General features: G+C 43.6%; 1 protein-coding gene across 1 annotated transcript in view; it reads left to right on the forward strand.

Annotated features, from left to right (window-relative positions):
• The first annotated feature begins 5,212 nt into the window (after positions 1-5,212).
• C2H10orf143 (chromosome 2 C10orf143 homolog) overlaps positions 5,213-19,137 on the forward strand; it is a 42,067-nt gene continuing 28,142 nt past the window's right edge. Inside the window, exon 1 of the mRNA XM_014846406.3 lies at positions 5,213-5,615. Within this exon, the coding sequence (XP_014701892.1) occupies positions 5,547-5,615 (69 nt within the window). The 5' untranslated portion in view covers positions 5,213-5,546. The remainder of the gene's footprint in view (positions 5,616-19,137) is intronic.

A 19,137-nucleotide genomic window follows, 5' to 3' on the forward strand; every position in this document is an offset into this window, starting at 1 on the left:
GGTGGAGCTAGAGCTGTTCCTGTTTGTTTGTTTGAGGGAACTCACCTGGTTTTAAGGATGACCTGTGGCTTAATAAGGAGGCTTTCCCCAGGAACCAAAGGCTACAGGGCAGGGAGAGGGTGGCAAATCCAGACAGCACACTGTGTGAATTCAGGTCTGCCACATCATCCTTCTGCAGCCCTGGGCACAAGAGGTGACATCTCTGAGCCGGCTTCTTTATCTGAACAAGAAGACAGCCCTGCAGCATTGCTGTGAGGATGAAATCAAGGAGGCAAATTGACTGCTAAAGTCTCTGATGCCCAACGGAGAGTTATTTCCTGAGAACCCGCTGCAGGCCTGGCTCTGTCCAGTGGAGGATGAGCACTCTGGAGGCAGATAGGGAAAATCCATCAGTGAAAAAGAGAGTTCCCAGCCAGTGCTGAGTGTCCTAGGACTGGAGTGGGGCTGGGGTGAGCATGCGGTGGCTGCTTTTCATCAGGGGGTCGGCAGGACTGCTCTGAGGAAGGGACGGCTCCCTCAACTTCTGAAAAACAAGGAGGAGGGAGCCATGCAGTTTCTGGGCAAAGGTGATAGCTGTTATTGTTATAATACGCAAAGAAAGTGTAAGTTTCAAAGAAAAAATAACCTGATCCCAGTGCCCAAGGAAGTGCTGGGAATTTTTTTTGAAGGAAAGGAAAGAGCATTTATTAGACATCTACCATGCGCCAGGCTCTGTGCTAGAGGCTTTATATATATTATCTCTTTGACATCCCAACAAGATAAGCAGAGGCAGCAATTGTTAAAGGAGGTCACTGGAGCTTGAGAGGGGGAAGGTTAAGCCAATGGAAAAATGGAAGTAATGGCTTTGTAACAGTTGAATTAAAACTGTTACTCAATCTCCTCCCCACCACACACACACACACACACACACACACACACAGCTCTCCCTGGGCAGGGCTGAGCTGGGAGTGTTAATAAAGGCAACCTGCAGCTACTCCTTGAAGCTCTGACTTCCCTGGAAGGCAGGCAACAGGAGCAGGCTATTTTATTCCTGTTTTACAGATGAGCAAACTGAGGCTCAGAAATGAACGCTCACCCCAGCATACATCTCTAGTTAGGTGCTGCAGCCATAAGCAAACCAAAGCTCCCCAGAAACTTCCTGAACGGTCCAGTGCTTAGTTGGGAAAAGGTTAGAGGCAGTCACACTAGCCATGATGAACTGTGAGCTTACTATGTCGCAGACATCACACTCACTACTCTACAGACCGTATCTCACTGAAAACTCAGAGCACCCGTTGAGGTAGGCATCCCAAAGTTATACACCAAAAAGGGGCAGGGACTGGGGACTGAGAGGGTACAGCAGCTTGCCCAGGTGCTAGCAATTGGCAGAGTGAAATTGGAACTCCAGTCACCTTCCTCCTGAGAGCTACTTCCCCTGGAGGTGTGAACGCTGACTGTAAGTGGTGCACAGAGAAACAAATTTTCTTTTAATATTTAATGTATTTCTTTTTTTATTTTGGTAAAATATACATAACATAGAATTGACTATCTCAACCATTTTGAAGTGTACGGTTCAGTGGCATCATGCACGTTCACATTATCGTGCAACCGTTACCATTATCCATCTCCAGAACTCTTTTTATCTTGCAAAACTGTGAGTCTGAACCCATTAAACACTAACTCCCCACTCCCCCACCCCCAGCCCTCGGCAGCCATGCCTCTGCTTTCCGTCTCTGTGGATTTGACTGCTTTCTGGACCTCGTGTAAGTAGAATCATACAGTACTTCTCCCTTTGTGTCTGGGTTATTTCACTGAGCATAATGTCTTCAAGGTTCCTCCATGTTGTAGCCTGTGTCAGAATTTCCTTCCTTTTGAAGACTGAATCCCACCGTATGTATATTCCACGTTTTGTTTACCCATGCATACCTCTACGGAAACTTGATTTGCTTCTTCCTTTTGGCTATTGTGGATGATGCTGCCATGAACATGGGTGTACAAATATCTGTTTCAGTCCCTGCTTTCAATTCTTTTGTGTATGTATCCAGAAGTGGAATTGTGAAATTACACAATAATTTTAGTTTTTTGAGGAAACGCCATACTGTTTTTAATAACGTCTGCCCCATTGTACATTCTTACCAGCGATGCACGTGTTCCAATTTCTCCACATCCTTGCCAACGCTTGTTATTATTACTCTTTTTTTTATAGTAATCCTCCTAATGGGTGTGAAGTGGTATTTCATTGCAGTTTCGATTTGCATTTCTCTAACGATTAGTGATGTCGAGCATCTCTTCATGTGCTTTGGCCACTTGTATGTTCCTGTATCTTTGGAGAAACGTCTACTCAAGTCCTTTGTCCATTTTTTAATCGGGTTGTTTTTCTATTGTTGAGTTGTAGAAGTCTTTACGTATTCTGGATCAGATCGTTACCAGATTGACTTGCAAATATTTACTCCATTTCATGGGTTGCCTCTTCACTGCATTAATAGTATCCTTTGTTGCAAAAAGTTTTTAATTTTGATGTAGTCACATTCATCCCCTTTTTCTTTTGTTGATTGTCCATTTGGTGTCCTATACAAGAATCCAATGTCATGAAGATTTTCCCCTATGTGGTTTTCTAATAGTTAACGTACTTGTTTTAATATACTAAAATAATGAGCACTTTTACTCATCATTTTATGGATATTTTAAAGTTTTTTAAAATTTGGGATGTTAAGAATTTAAATAACTATACCAGGTAGATAATAGGAGAGGTTTCGTATACATCCTGCAGTTGGTACTCAAATGACTGGTGTTCGGTAAATAGCGAGCATCCTAGTGAATGTAATATACCTCCTGCTGCATGCAGTCTTAAAGGAAGAAGCATCCACGGCACTTGTAAAGAACAGTACCGCAACTTTATTCAGGGGGACTATCGTGACAGGTATAGGGGCCCCTGCAATGGGGTTTTGCAGTAGGGGAGAGAGATTAGGCTCAACTCCGAAAACAAGGTTAAGTGGGGATTTTTAGCCAAGGAGGGGGGTCAGGGTCAGTGGATGGGAAATTGTAAGAGGAAATATCAGAGGTGAGGGAGATTCTGGCCAAGTTGACATGACAGGATTCTTGCTGAAGGAAGGCCAGGGTGCTCAGACATCACCTGGGGGTTGATAGAAGATGAGGAACCCCATCAGATATGGAGGGTGGGTGATTAGGGCTAAAGTGACTTAGCAGGATTCTGGCTAAAATTGGCCACAAACACGAAAAGCCCAAAGTCAGGGCCTAGTTGGTAAGAGAGTCAGAGGAGCCAGAGAGGAGTCTGGCGGAGGGGACTGTCTTTGAGGGCAGGTCCTGGGCTGAGCTTTTCTCCATTACTCAACGTTTGTCTCCAGCATCTGAAAAAGCAGCCCTAAGGACAAAGACCACTGATTTTGAAACTGGATGGCAAAGCATGTCATTTAATCTAAACTTCAAGACAAAAAAAAAGGTTTTTAAAGTATTTTAAAGTGGAGGTGGTAGTACAGGTGCACACTAGTATCTGACTTCAATTCTGAAATACAAAGTTCTAAAAATTATAAGTTTTTTCCTAAGTTTGGAGCAAACTCATTTGAACTAATATCCGTATTTACAGCCTTCATATATCCCACTTAGGGTGAATATTTGTGGATATTCACACACTTTTGCTGCAGAAATACTGCGTTTGATTATAGGGTGTTGTCCCAGCCCCCGCTGGAGGTGTTTCATACAGTATCTATACTGTCATTTAAAAAAATGCTAAAAATTCTGAATTCCAAAAATACATCTGGCCCCAAAGTCCCCCCCACAACTTTATTCAGGTGTAACTGACAGATAACATTGTGCAAGTTTAAGGCGTATGATGTAATCATTTGATATATGTATATACTGCGAAATGATTACCACAGGAAGGTTAGTTCACACATCCACCACCTCACAGGATTAACTTTTTTCTATGGTGACAACTTTTAAAACTCTTAGCAACTTTCAAATACATAACAGTATTGTCAACTATAGTCACCACACCATACATCACATCCCCAGGACTTACTCATCTTATAACTGGAAGACCTCAAGGGTTTTTGATACAGGATTGTGAACTGGCAGTGGCAGTATTAGTCCTAAGAGCACTAGTAGGAGCCATACACCATTCATTGAGAACTTAGCTCCTGTCAGGCATTGTTCTAAGTACCTGATATGTAAATACCTCATTTAATCCTCAAAATGCCCTATGAGTCATCATTATCTTTTATAAATGAGAACACAGAAGTAGACTAGCTACTTAATGTGCTGAAGATCACCCAGCAAGTAGCCCAACTAAGTAGGGTGTCATGCATTTCACTATAATGCTTCAGGAGAGGGCCTTTTAACAAAGGATGCCTTCAACTGCAGCAGAACGGGAAACTCACAGTGACTCAAATAACAGAGACACGACAAGGAGTCTGGAGACCGGTGGGCAGTTAGCTGTAGGTGGGTTCAGAAGCTCATTTGTTCGGGCCTAGGTGCTACTTTCCACTAGGTTTCCCACCAGCTGCCCTCACGGTGACAAGGAGGCTGCAGCAGCTCCAGGAAGCTTACACTGGAAACAACAGTAGGGAAGAAGACAGTCGCCGCCCATCAATCCCCTTTTAACAGGAAAGAAAATCTTCCCCAGAGCCCTGTGCTCAAGAGACCTCCTTTACTTCTCACTGGCCAAGACCAGGTCACCCGCCCACCGCGAGCAATCACCGGCAAAGGGCGGGCTTGGATCGATTTTAATTAGTCAGAAAGGGTCCCGGGGCGGGCGCACCAGAGCAGGTAGGACGGGAGCTCCGCGTAGGGCGGGGCGCGCGGTGCGGGGCGAGCAGAGCCCGAGCACGCTCCAGCCCAGACCGACTCCCGGTCCCCGGCTCAGCGCTGGGCTGGGGGCGACACCAGTTGTTTTGGGGGCGCCGAGCCAGAACCACCCCCGCAACGGCGCGGGCGAGAGGCCTCGGTTTCCCCTTCCGCACAGCTGAGTGCTCCGGCAGCTCACCACTCCAGCCTGTCACCACGCACCGGGGAAGAACCGGCTAGAGACCATGCCTCCCCGCAGATGTACCGGGCTCCCCTCCCGCCCGGAAGCGAGGCCAACTCCCCAGGACTACAACTCCCAGAGACCCCCACAGGCTCGCCCATACTGATTGGCCCGCTGCGCCATCTATCAGCCAACCAGCCGCAGGAAGTCGGCTGCAGCCTGGGCTCAGCGACCAATGACAAGAGAGAGGAGGCGGGCGCTCCTGCAGCCGATCGGAGGTCGGTAGTTGAAGCGTGGCGGGACCCTAGAAGAGTAGGTTCTCGAAGCCCCACGGCCAATTCGGTGATCAGAGGAGCAACACGCCAGCCCTCTTTGCGAAATAATGACCTGGCCAGACATCCCCGAATGCCCAGAAGACTCTGGTCTCCGCTACTCCTGCCTGCGGCCGTATTGACGCCCCGCCCCCGTCTCTCATTGGCCCCCCGGGGACACGTGGGGGAAGAGGGCGTGGACGCGCGGCGTGGGCAGGGCCCCGGCCTCAGGCGGTGATGGGAGGCCGGTCGGACTCGGGTTTGGGGCCGCAATGGATACCCAGGCGCCGGGCCGGTGGCGACGGCGGAGGCCGGAGGAGCTGCAGGTTCCGGGGGACCCGGTGAGCCCCCGGGGCCTCGGCGTTGGGAACGGGAAGGCGGCACCGCTGGGGGGCCCCCACTGGGCCGAGGCTCCAGGCGGCTCCAGGCGGCCTGGTCAGGGAGGAGGCCTGGTGGGAGCCGCCCGCATGCACTTGTAGGGGCGGGGCCCGGGGTGGGCGGGGCCGTGACATCGCCCCTCCGGCGTCCCTGCGTTCGCGCCTGCGCAGAGATGGGGGACCCGGGTGCTCCAGGGACTGCGCAGCCAGGTCCCTCGCTCGTGCGCGGGGCTCCGTGCCAGACCTGGTGGATTCGGGGTCTACGTCGGGTGGTGTCCCGCGGCGTCCCTGAGTCACGCCTCCACGTGCAGACGCCGGGCTGGGTGTGGTAGGGGTGCCAGGTGAGCAGACACACCAGTCGGGTCTCGGTTGAGTGCTTTGACGGGAGAGAACAGGGTAAGGGGAGGTGGTTGGTGATGGGGGCCCTAATCAAGATCGGGGTGGGTGGGTAATCAGGTCTGTGTGAGACTAGAAGGGAAAACAGCATGTATAGGAGGTAGGAAAGCGCTTAGCCTTTTAGCGAACTGGAAGAAGTCCTGTGAGATTGGAGCTGGAAGGCAGAGCCTCTGAGCAGCACTGTTATCGTCCACCTCTCCTTGCGAATTGCTGGTTTCGCTCGATCTCGGTTATTTCGTGGTTCCTTGCTAAGAGCAGCAATGAGCAGCCAACATACCCAGCATCTGAATTTATTCTGTCTGCTTCTTCTAGACCTACAGGCTCGATAAGCGCAGGATCTGTCTTCCAAGTTAATGCAGGCATCGTCTTTCTCAAGTGTTTTGCACACCATAAGGAGTGACTAGCTTTCTTCCCTGCAACATCTGTTTCCTCACCACCCACTGCCTGACCACGGAGACAGTGTCACTTATGTTCTGTCACAGCAGCACCCCACTTCCAGGTACCATATTACTAGGGCATAGGTTAAACTTCTGTAACAGCGAAACTTCAAACCACATTGGCTCCAACGAGGTGAAAGTTTGATTCTCCCACACATAACAGTGTGGAGGTGAGCAATCCAGAATGCAGGATCCTAAATGTAGGTATGGGGCTGGTGGTACCCAGATCAAGGACATTCCGGGGTCCCGGATCCCTTCTGTCTTGTGGCTCTGGTACCTCCTGGGTGTTGTCCTCTTCTACGAGGTAAATGCTGGTTCATTACTAGTGTGCACATTTTGGGGGAGGGGGAGTAAATAGTAAAGTGACATGATCCTACTGACATTCTAAGATCTTACTCTGGCAGCTCTTTGGAAAATGAAAGGAATAGTGATGTTGGAGGAGGTCATCAAGAGGATGTGACATCTTGTTGATCCTTGAGCTGGACCTAGGCGATCAGAGACTCCTCACCCCCTCCTCTGTCCTTGGAATGTGTGTTCTGCCTGCTGTTCCCAAACTAGGAGCTGGTTTCAAGGACATAGGCTTGAAAGAGTAAGGTGGTGTTCAGACCGTCTGGACTGATTACGTGACTAAAGCCAATTTAGGCCTCTATAAACAGATCTTCCTTGACTTACGATGGGGTTATGTCCCGATAACCCCATGCTAAGTTGAAAATATAAGTCGAAAATGCCTTTAATACACCTGACCTACCAAACATCACAGCTTAGCCTAGCCCTGCTCAGAACATGCTCAGAATTCTTACATTAGCCTACAGTTGGGAAAATCATCCAACACAAAGCCCATGTTATAATGGAGTGTTGAATATCTCATGTAGTTTGTTGAATACTGTACTGAAAGTGAAAAGTAGCACGGTCGTGTGGGTGCAGAGTGGTTATAAGCACATTGGCTGTTTACCCTCCTGATCATGTGGCCAGTGGAGCCCTGGCTCTCTGCTGCTGCCCAGCTTCACGAGAGAGTGTCAGACCTCATATCACTAGCCCAGGAAAAGATCAGAATTCAAAATTAGAAATACAGTTTCTACATGAGTCCCTATCTCTTTCACATCCTTGTAAAGTCAAAAAATGGTAAGTCGATTTGTAGCCACCCAAGACAAGCCTTGGATGTAAGTTCCCTTGCTTATTAAATCTGCCACCTACCCATCTGGGCTGAGTGGGCTGCCTCTTTCTTCAGTCTCTCCTTGCCCTCTGTCCGGGGGCCAGTTCGTGAACCAACAGGAGGTCAGAATGAAGGCAGGGAGGAGTGTATCGATGATGAGAGGCGACAGAGGGAATGGTGCAGTGGTGAAAGCAGACACTTGGCTATATGTTTTGGAAGAAGAACTGACAGGCTTATTGGTGGAGGGCATGTGGAAGGTAAGGTCGGGAGAGGGGTCCAGGATGCCTCCCAGAGTTGTGACAAGCACCTGGGCAGGTAGTGGTGCTGCTGTTGAGAGAAGATTGGCGTGAAACTGCAGGAGAAGACGAAGAGTTCCAATTAGGCCATACTAAGTTTTACGTCTTTGAGATGTTTCGCAGAGATGTGGCAGATACTGCTAGTCATTGAGTGGTTGCCACGTGGATTATCTGGATTTCATAACAAGCTGTTATACTCATGAGGAAACTGGGGTCAGAGAGGTTAGTCAACTGGCATAAGGATACACAGCTAGGAAGTGATGGAACTAAGTCTTAAGCCCCGCTCTCTGCCTCCAGAGCCTGGAGCTACACAGCTCCCCTGCGGGGCTTGTGGAACTGAAACAGAAGGCTTCACAACGAAGTCCTAAATCGGCCATAAAATGAAGGGTGAGAGGCCATGGGCTGTCAGGTGGGGAGCCAGAGGTCATTATTGATCAGAGAGAACCGGAGAGGCTTGATGAAGAAACTTTGAAGGATCTTTCAGATTGGAATTGCTGAAATTACATGCCCAGCTTGAGGTTGCAACGCTTCCTGACTGTTACCAGAGAAGGATGAGTTGGGTGTTATTGCCGTGGTGTGTATGGCCTCCTAACTTGATCAAATTCTTCTTTATGTTGTATCGTGTCCTAGTCTTTGATTTAATAATCCAGCTGGAGTTCAATAAAGCATCCAAGTTCTTGTCCCACGTTTTCTCTTCTCTTTCTCACACACACACACCTGCCGGAATTTGGCTGTTTCCTACCTCCGCTGATGGCCTAGCGGCTTACACCCTGTGAATTATACCCCGCAGTGGGGTTTTAGGAACTGCATCTCCCGGGACTCACCTCTGTAAGAGCTTTGCAAGTGATTCTCCCACGGAGCCCGAGGCCGTCTCCTCCCATGTAATCCTGTGAGCGTCTCATCTGTAGGGTTAGCTAACATGGTAACATGCGTAGCAGTTAAGTGTCAGTCTTGTTTCTCCTTTCCGTTGGGCAGACATTTTTTGAGCACCTGTTGTATAGCAAGCACAGTTCCAGGCTCTGGAATAAGAAAAGTGAAGTGAAGTCTTCAGTTGGAGTGACCCTATGACTTGGGGGCCTCCAGTGCCCGGTTCTTTGCAGTCCCCCTGCCCACCACACACTCACCACACCAGATGTTTCAGAAGAAGAGTGCCCAGAACACTGAAGATTTGTGTCCACTCAGCCTTTCATATCCGCGAAGACTCTTCTTCCGGAAGAGCTCTGTAAAGGCAAGGTCTCTGGATGGAGCGACACCTGAGACACCTGGGCTCAAAACATCTGAGTTGGGCCAAGATCCCTTTCTTCAGCTTTTGATTCCTAGGGATAAGCAGCCATTTCCTCTGTTGTAATTTCTTTCCATTCTTTGTCACTGTCCTTTAGAAATAAAATAGGAGGATGTATTAATTCATTGCCTGTTCCAGGCTTTTTTGCTTATCATTTTTTTTTTTTTAATTTGGGTGAGGAAGATTGGCTCTGAGCTCACATCTGTTGCCAATCTTTTTGCTTGAGGAAGACTGTTGCTGGACTAACATCTGTGCCAGTCTTCCTCTACTTTGTGTGTGGGACACCGCCACAGCACGGCTTGGTGAGTGGTCTGTAGGTCCACACCTGGTATCTGAACCCGAGAACCCCAGTCCACTCAAGTGGAACACACAGAATTAACCGTTATGCCACCAGGCCGCCCCCAATTTTTGTTTTTTATACCATTATTGGGGTATAACAGACTGCACATATATAAAATGTATAGTTTGGCTTTTTGGCTATTATGAATAATACGTTTATGAATACTCATATACAAGTTTTTGCATGGACATATGTCTTCATTTCTCTTGGGTATTTATGTAGTTGTGGAATTTCTGGGTCATGTAATAACTGTCTTTAGCCATTTGAAGAACTGGTAGATGATTTTCAAAGTGGCTGCACTATGCACATTCCCACCAGCAGTGTACAAGGGTTCCGGTTTCTCCATATCCTCACCGACACTTATATGTATTTTAATTATAGGTATCCTAAGTAGATGTGAAGTGTTATCTCTGGTTTTGCGTTTTTCTGATAACTAGTAATGTTGAATGTCTTTTCATGTGCTTCTTGGCCATTTGTATATCTTCTTTGGAGAAATGTCTATCAGATCCTTTGCCCATTTTTTAATTGGGTTATTTGTCTTTCTTTTGTTGAGTTGTAATAGTTGTTTATATATTCTGAATACAAGTCTCTTATCAGATAGTTGATTTGCAGATTTTTTCTCCCACTCTGTACCCTTGTTTTCTTCTAAAAATCATGGTTTTAGCTCTCGCATTTATTTTTTTTCCAGTTTGTTGAAAAATAATTGACATACATCACTGTATAATTTTAAGGTATAGTGGTTTTAATGGTTTGATTTACATGAAATCTGTGAAATTACTGAGAAATGATTACCACAGTAGGTTCAGCTAATATTCATCTTCTTGTATAGATACAATAAAAAGAAAAGAAAAAAGGAAAAAAATTTTCTCCTTGTGATAAGAACTCTTAGGATTTATTCTCTTAACAACTTTCCTATATGTCATACAGCGGTGTTGGCTGTAGTCATCATGGGGCACATTGCGTCCCTAGTACTTATTTATCCTATCACTGCAGGTTTGTACCTTTTGACCGCTTTCCTCCCATCCCCCTCCCCCTCCGCCTCTGGTAACCACAAGTCTGATCTCTTTCTGTGAGTTTGGTGTTTTGTTTTGTTTTTTAGATTCTACGTATGTGTGAGATTATACAGTATTAGTCTTTCTCTGTCTGACTTATTTCACTTAGCATAATGCCTTCAAGGTCCATCCATGTTGTTGCAAATGGTAGGATTTCCTCATTTTTTATGGCTAGATAATATTCCATTGTATATATATGCCACAACTTTTTTATTCATTCATGGATGGACGCTTAGGTCGTTTCCATATCTTGGCTGTTGTAAATCATGTTGCTATGAACATAGGGTGCAGGTATCTTTTCCAGTTAGTGTTTTGGTTTCCTTTGAATATATTCCTGGAAGTGGAATTGCTGGATTATATGGTAGTTCTATTTTTAATCTTTTGAGGATCCTTCGTACTGTTTTCCATAGTGGCTGCACCAATTTACAACTTCATCAACAGTGCACAAGGATTCCCTTTTCTCCACATCCTTGCCAACACTTGTTTCTTTTTGATGATGGCCATTTTAACACGTGTGAGGTGATATCTCAGTGTGGTTTTAATTTGCATTTCCCTGGTGATGAGCGTCTTTTCATGTACCTGTTGGCCTTTCATAGCTCTCACATTTAGATCTATGTTCCACTTTGAGTTAGTTTTTGTGTATGATGCAGGGTAAGGTTCCACCTTCATTCTTTTGTGTGTAGATATTAAGTTGTCCAGACACCATTTGTTGAAAAGACTGTGCTCTCTCCCGGTTTAATTGCCTTGGCATCTTTGTTGAAAATCAGTCCTCTGTAAATGTGAGGATTTTTTCTGGATTCTTAGTCCTGTTCCATTGGTCTGTGTGTCTGTCCTCAGTACCACGCTGTCTTGATTACTGTAGCTTTGTAGTAAGTTTTGAAACCTGAAAGTGTGAGTCCTCCAGCTTTGTTCTTTTTCGACGTTGTTTCGGCCATTCCAGGTCTGTTGAATTTCCATATGAATTCTTGGATCAGCTCATCAATTTCATCAAAAAAGCAAAGAAGTCCACTGGAATTCTGATAAGGATTGGGTTGAGTCTATAGATTTGTTTGAGGAATACTACCATCTACAATATTAAGTCTCTGATCAGTGAACATGGGATATATTTCTAAGTTTCATTGATTTTTCTCTATTGCTTTTCTATTTACTGTGTCATTAATTTTCACTCATCTTTATTATTTCTTTCTACTTATGTTGAGTTCAGTTGTTCTTTTGTTTCTAGTTACTTAAGGTGGAAGCTAAAGTCATTGGGTGGAGACCTTTCGTTTCTGATGTAGGCATTTAGTGCTATACATTCCCCCTAAGTTCTTCAGTGCAAATTTTGATTATGTTTTGTTTTCTTTCTTTCTTTCTTTTTTTCTTGAGGAAGATTATCCCTGAGCTAACATCCATGCCAGTCCTCCTCCACTTTATACATGGGTTGCTGCCACAGCATGGCTGATGAGTCGTGTCTGTCTGAACCTGGGCCACCGAAGCAGAGCACACCGGACTCAATCACTATGCCATGGGGCTGGCCCCTGCTTTCATTTTTTTTTGGTTCAGACTCCTTTGTAATTTTCCATTTGATTTTTTTCTTTGATGCATTTCTTATTTAGAAGTGTGTTATTTAGTTTCCAAATATTTGGGGGTCTTCTAGAGATATTTCTGTTATTGCTTTCAAATTAATTTAGTCCCACTGTGGTCAGAGAACGTATTTTATATGACTTGAGTTCTTTTCAGTTTACTTAACCTTCTTTTTTCTTTTTCTAAAATTTAATATTTTTATTTTATTATGGTAAGAACACATAATATGATATCTATCCTGTTAACTAATTTTAAGTATACAATAATATACTAATGTTGTCTATAGGTACAGTGTTGTACGGCAGATCTCTAGGGCTTATTCATCTTACTTAATTGAAATTTTGTGCCTGTTGATTAATAACTCTGCGTTCCCCCCCCCACAGCCCCTGTTAACTAGCATTCCAGTCTCTGATCTTATGAGTTTGACTATTTTAGACACCTCGTGTAAGCAGAATCACGTGGCACTTGTATTTCTGTGTCTGGCGTATTTCACTTAGCCTAACGTTCTCAGTATCTACCCATGTTGTCACATGTTGCAAAATTTCCTTCTTTTTTAAGGCTGAATGGTATTCCATTGTGTGTGTATACCACATTTTCCTTATCCATCAATCTGTTGGTGGACATGTAGGTTGTTTCTACATCTTGGCTGTTGTGAATAGTGCTGCTCTGAACGTGGGAGTGTCAATATCTCTTTGGGATCCTCATCTCAGTTTTTTTGGATAAATATCCAGAAGTGGGATTGCTGGATTATGTGATAGTCCTATTTTTAATTTTTTGAACAACCTTGATACTGTTTTACATATGAGACTTCTTTTATGACCCAAAATATGGTCAGTCTTGGGAAATGTGTATTCTGCTGTTGTTGTGAAGTGTTCTCTAAATGTCATTTAAGCCAAGTTGGTTGATAGTTTGGTTTAAATCTTCTGCATCCTTGGCAGTTTTCTTCATGTGCTATCAATTTTTGTGAGAAGGTATTGAAACCTCTGTAATTCTATATTTGTCTTTTCTCCTTGCAGTTCTATTAGTTTTTGCTTCATGTATTTTGAAGCTCTTTTATTAGGTACAAATGTGTTTTTGAATTGTATGTCCTTTTGACGAATTGACTCCTTTATCATTATGAAGTCACCTTTTATATCCCTGGTATAATCTATTTTGTCTGATATTAATCTACTTTGATATTTAATAGAGCAACTCAAGCTTTCTTTTGATTAATGTTAGCATTGTATATCTTTTTGCATCCTTTCACTTTTAATCTATTTATATCTTTGTATTTAAAATGAGTTTCTTATAGGCAGCCTATAATTGAGTCTTGGGTTTTTCTTTTTTTATTTCAATCTGACAATCTCTGCCTTTTCATTGGAGTACTTAGTCTATTTACATTTAATGTAACTATGGACACAGATTAAAATCTATTTTCTTGCTATTTGTGTTCTATTTGTCTTATCTAATCTTTATTTACTTTTTCTGCTTTATCTCTTTTTTGGTTTATTGGGATCTTTTTTTATGATTTCATCTTGTTTCCTTTGTTGGCTTCATGAAGTTCCCATTTTGCTGGTAGGGTCAGGCAGTATTCCCAGCCCTGTCTGAGCACCAGGCACTGCTGTTTCTAGTTCTTTCAGGTGCTTCCTTCCCTGCCCATGGGTAATTCCCTCACACTTATCTGCTGATCAGCACTCAGCTGAATAGTGCAGATCTTTGTGTTTCTCTCTCTGTGCTGCTGTCTTCTCGCTAGTGCTCTGTCCTCTGAGCCTCCCCACACTCAGCATTTTGCTCTCAACTCAGGGAGTCCACCAGGCTCTGCCTCGGTTTCCCTTCCCTGTGCTGTAGCCTGGAAACTCTAGGCAGTGAGGTAAGGCAGATGTAGGGCTCACCTTCTTTGTCCCTTGTCTCAGGGGTCACTGTTCTTTGTTACTTGTTGGTCAGTGTCTTGGAATCCATTGTTTCATTTATTTTGTCCATTTTTGGTGGTTTCGTGCGGGAGGGTGAATCTGTTCCCTGTTGCTCCATCTTGGCCCAACAAGCTGGTTGGATTATTGATTCAAAGTTTAAACAGAAGTTGAAGCACACACACACACACACACACACACTCAATAAAGTTAAGTTTGAGGGACTCCTTGGCAAGTTCGAGAATGTTACTTGTAATTGTTTTCTACCCTGTTTCGATTTAGAGTATTTTTAAGTTCATGTGGCTTGTGCACTGCAGCAGCATCACTGCTGACAAAAACCTCTAACAGTGAATGTTTTCTGCGCGGAGTGTAGTTTGTCAGCCATTCGTGTGACTTGGTTTGGCCGGGCTGTGGGTTCTTTTGCCGGTCGGACAGCAGCCTGGTGCACATGCTGTAGACGGACATGTTTTCCCTTTCCTTTACACTCACACACAGGTCAGGCCTTCAGTCATGATGAGCAAGCTCGAGCTTTTCAAAAAGCCAGATAATTTTGAGTTGCAGTCTGGAATGATTTTCGTGCAACTGTGGAAACTTCGCTGTGAGTAAATTGTAAAGTTCCAGTCTGCCGTTTTCACCAGTTCTTGGTCTTATGAACAGCTGCCCCCATGTTAGAGAGCTGAGGATATTTTATATCCACTCTGCTCTGTGGATAACTTTCGGACCTACCTTTGCTAACACTTGGAAGATTATCCAGTAAAGCTAGTAGTCCTTGTCAGCAACACCGCTTAAACGTATTGATGACTTTACTCCATTTAAGTAACCCTATGGGGTCTAACTCAGGAAGTGAGAAAATTCCGAGTTAAATTTGCTTGTTTCACCCCGTAGGGTGGAGATGTTACGGCTCGTCTGCTGAGTGAGATCCCCACTGTGAGAACCTAATGAATACTAGCTGATGGTGTGGACCCCTGACAAAACCCTTTTATTTTGCCTTTCTTTGGTCACTGTTCATTCTAAATAATTGTAGCCCACTCCTCAAGAAACTACTTATTTAATTCTTTCACTCATTTTTTTATTTTAGAAATAGTCTGTGGAGCTACTTTCATTGTCTGTTGTACTAAGTTTAACTATTCAGCCATCCTCCCATCTAGAGAAAGGAAATTTATCAATAATAATTCATTTTTGGTTATAGCTCTAATACAGGTGTTTCCTCTGCCAGATGCATATAGCCTGAATCATTGCTAGTTTTTGGCAGACTTCTTTGTATATGACACAGAAAAGTCAAGATAAGGTTAGAGTAAGTTAGGAGGTAGTTTTCCATGGTTGGGGGCTCTTTCAGGTGTCTCTTGTGCTCAGCAGAGACACTGGAGGGACCATGCCTTGGCATCTGCCTCTTTAATTACGAGGTGCTCAGACCGAATGAGGCACGGACCAGCAGGTACTTTTTGGTTGACTAACATGTGAGCTGTGTGTGTATTTAACTGAAAAGAAATGAAGGGAGGTTTACACTAAGACATAAAATTGTTGGTATTTTCAAAGTATCCTTTATTTAGAGGAAATTATAATTCAACTGGTAAAACCTGAGCAGTGTGCCCCATCATTACCCTTCATGGCCATGACTGTGGCTTCCGTCTTCTTAGATTTCTCTCTTGCGCTTATCATTAAGACCACGTTGTTTAGGCTTTTTTTCCCAAGTGTACAATGAAGTGATTTTTTTGTAAATTTAATGGTTGTGCAACCATCACCACCCAGTCTTAAAACATTTCCATCATCTCAGAAAGATCTCTTGTGTCCATTTATAGTCACTCCCATTCCTACCCTACCTCCAGGCAATTGCTAATCTACTTTCTGTCTCTAGTTTTGCTTTTTCTGGACATTTCTTCTAGTGGAATCACACAATGTGTGGTTTTGCTGCTGGCTTCTTTCGCTTAGCATAATGTTTTTGAGATCATTCAAGATGAAGCATGTATCAGTAGCTTGTTCCTTTTTATTACTAAATAATATTCATTGTATGAATATACCACAATTGTTGGTCCATTCATCAGTTGATAGTCATTAGGGCTATTTTCTCTTTTGGCTGTTATGAATAGTGCTGAAAATTCACCTACAGATCATTGTGTGGACATATGTTTTAATTTCTCTTAGATAGACATCCAGGACTGGAATTCCGGGTTCCTCTGGTAAGTTTATGTTTAACTTTCTAAGAAACGGCCAAACTGTTCTCCAAAGTGGCAGCACCGTTTTGCATCCCCACCAGCAACCTGTAAGGGTTCCAGTTTGTCTACATCCTCATATTGTCTGTGTCTTTAATTATAGTCATTCTAGTAGATATGAAGTTAGGTATCTTAGAGCACTTTTAATTTGCACTTCCCTGGTGACTAATGATATTGAATGTCTTTTCATATGCTTATTGATCATTCATATCTTTTTTGGTGAACTGTCTGTTCAAATCTTTGGCCCATTTAAAAAAATGGCTTTATGTATAATTTACATGCCATAAACTTCACTCTTAAAATGCACAGATCAGTCGTTTTTAGAATACTTACAGAGTTGTGTGACTATCACCCTAATCTAATTCCAGAACATTTTCATCACCCCCAAAAGACCCTGGTACTCATCAGCAGGTACTCCCCATCCTCCTCCTCCAGCCCTAAGCCACCACCAATCTACTTTCTGTCTCTATCGGTTTGCTCATTCTGGACACTTCATATAAATGGAATCATACAATATGTGGTCTTTGTGACTGGCTTCTTTCACTTAGCATATTAATGTTTTTGAGGTCCATCCATGTCGAAGCATGTATCAGTATTTTATTCTTTTTTGTTGCTACACTTAAATTGTATGGCTATACGACTCTTGTTTATCTCTGTATCAGTCGGTGCACATTTGGGTTGTTTGCGTTTTTAGAATTTTGTGGGTAATGCTGCTGTGGACATTCATGTACAAGTTTTTGCACAGACATTTGTCTTGCTTTCTCTTGGGCAGATTCCTAGTTGTGGAATTGCTGGGTCACGTGGTACCTCTGTGCTTAACATTTTGAGGAATGACCAGCTGTTTCCAAAGCAGCCGCACCATTTAAATTCCCAGTAGCAATGAACAAGGGTTCCAGTTTCTCCGCGTTCTTGCTCATACTTGTTATGGTCTGCCTTTTTTGTTATACTCGTTCTAGTAGGTGAGAAGTGGTATCCAGTTGTGGTTTTGATTTGCATTTTTCTAATGACTAATGATGTTGAACATCTTTTCATGAACTTATTGGCCTTTTGTATCTTTAGTTGGAGAAATTACTATTCAAATCCTTTGCCCATTTAAAAACTTATGTGTTTCCTTGTTGAGTTGAAAGCCTTGTTTCTGTATTCTAGGTACGAGTCCTCTATCATATATGATGTGTAAACATTTTCTCCAAGAACGTGGCTTGTCTTTTCACTTTCTTAATGGTATCTTTTGAAGGCCAAAAGTTTTGAATATTGATGAAATCTGATTTATCAATTTGTTTCTTTCATAGATCATGCTGCCAGTGTTGTATCTAAGAAGTCTTTGCCTAACTGTGAAGCACAGAGATTTTCTCCTATGTTCTCTAAAAATGTTTTGCATTTAGCTCTTATATTTAGGTCTCATCCATTCTGAGTTAATTTTTGTGTATGGTGTGTGGTAGGGCCTAAGTTCCTTCTTTGCACGTGGTTATTGAATTGTGCCAGTACCATTTCCTGTAAAGACCATTCTTTCTCCATTGAATTATCTTGGCACCCTGTCAAAAGTGAATTGAACATAAATAGAAGGGTTTATTTCTGGATTCTCAGTTCTGTTCATTTACCTATATGTTATTTCCTATGTCAGTATCAAACTGTCTTGATTACTGTAGATTTATGTTAAGTTTATATTACATTATATTCTGAAATATTTTTCATACATTGTTTAGTTTTTGGTGCTGCTTTAGCTGTGTTTTTCAGTCTCGTCTCCCCAGTTAGACTGAGAGTACATGAAGACCCAGCTCAGTCGTTTCAGATCACCGGACTTCATGCAAGTTTGTTAATAAGGTTCTTTTCTCAACTGCAAAAAGAAATAAATTTCCTGCCCTTCCTGTGTCACAGGATTATTGTGAGAATCAAATGAAATAAAGGTGGGAACACTCTAAACTGTCGTTTTTATAATTACAAGGGCCATTTATTACCTTTCACTTCTTGTAAGTAAATCTGCATGCCTGCCCTCCTTAAGGTCCTTGGTTTTCAGGGAGGATAATGTAGGTTTACAGTGCACTTGGTAAATCTCGAAGCCTAAAATTAATCCTCAGTATGTCTGCTGTGTGCCTTTGTGGTTTTTATTTTAACTAGAAGTAAGAGTGGTTTTCTTGGGTCTTCTCTGATGGCTTCCTCGAGGTAACTGGCTCTCATAGAAGTGGGTTGGCACTCTTCCTCTGAGCCCTGCCTTCCTTGCTTGTCTCTCAGAAACGGTGTTCTCTTTACCAAGCTGGACTTGGTCACAAGTGGACTGAATGCTCGTGCACAGTGAGTCAAGGAGTCTTCTAAGTGGCCAGCGCTGAATCAAGCACAGCATCGAGATGTTACGATCCGTTTGGTTAAAGTCCTCCTGTGCCCTGAGAGCCTGGGGGGTGAGGACGCAAACCCTGACGTGTGGTCTGCTCTGTGGTTGACGCTGGGCCAGATTTCACTGGGCCGTGGAAAGCAGACCTCCAGGAGCGCAAGGTTGTTTTCCAAATGCAAATGTCATCGAGGAGGAATCTTCACTTGATGGAAACCATGCTTTCTTTCTAAATGGCAGTCTGTGGCGCCTTATTAATTTCGCTCCATCCAGCATTAATGGTTCTGTGTTCAGGGCTGATGGGTGTCCGTATCAGCTACTCCAGCAAGAGTAAATTTTCTCATCTATGGTAGAATTAAAACTAAACTAAATTAAAAACTCTCACTCAGCACACTGTTTCTGCTAACTAGGATTCAGTTAACCAGCGTTACACATTTATAATACAAATGATCTTTAGGATAAAGGCCATTACTTAATAAAAGTTCTCAAAATACCTTCAAAATGAGAGATTAGATTATTGTGTGTGCCCATGTGGAGGGAGAGAGAGG

The sequence above is a fragment of the Equus asinus genome, chromosome 2, assembly GCF_041296235.1.
Source record: "Equus asinus isolate D_3611 breed Donkey chromosome 2, EquAss-T2T_v2, whole genome shotgun sequence".
In the NCBI taxonomy this organism is placed as follows: Eukaryota; Metazoa; Chordata; class Mammalia; order Perissodactyla; family Equidae; genus Equus; species Equus asinus.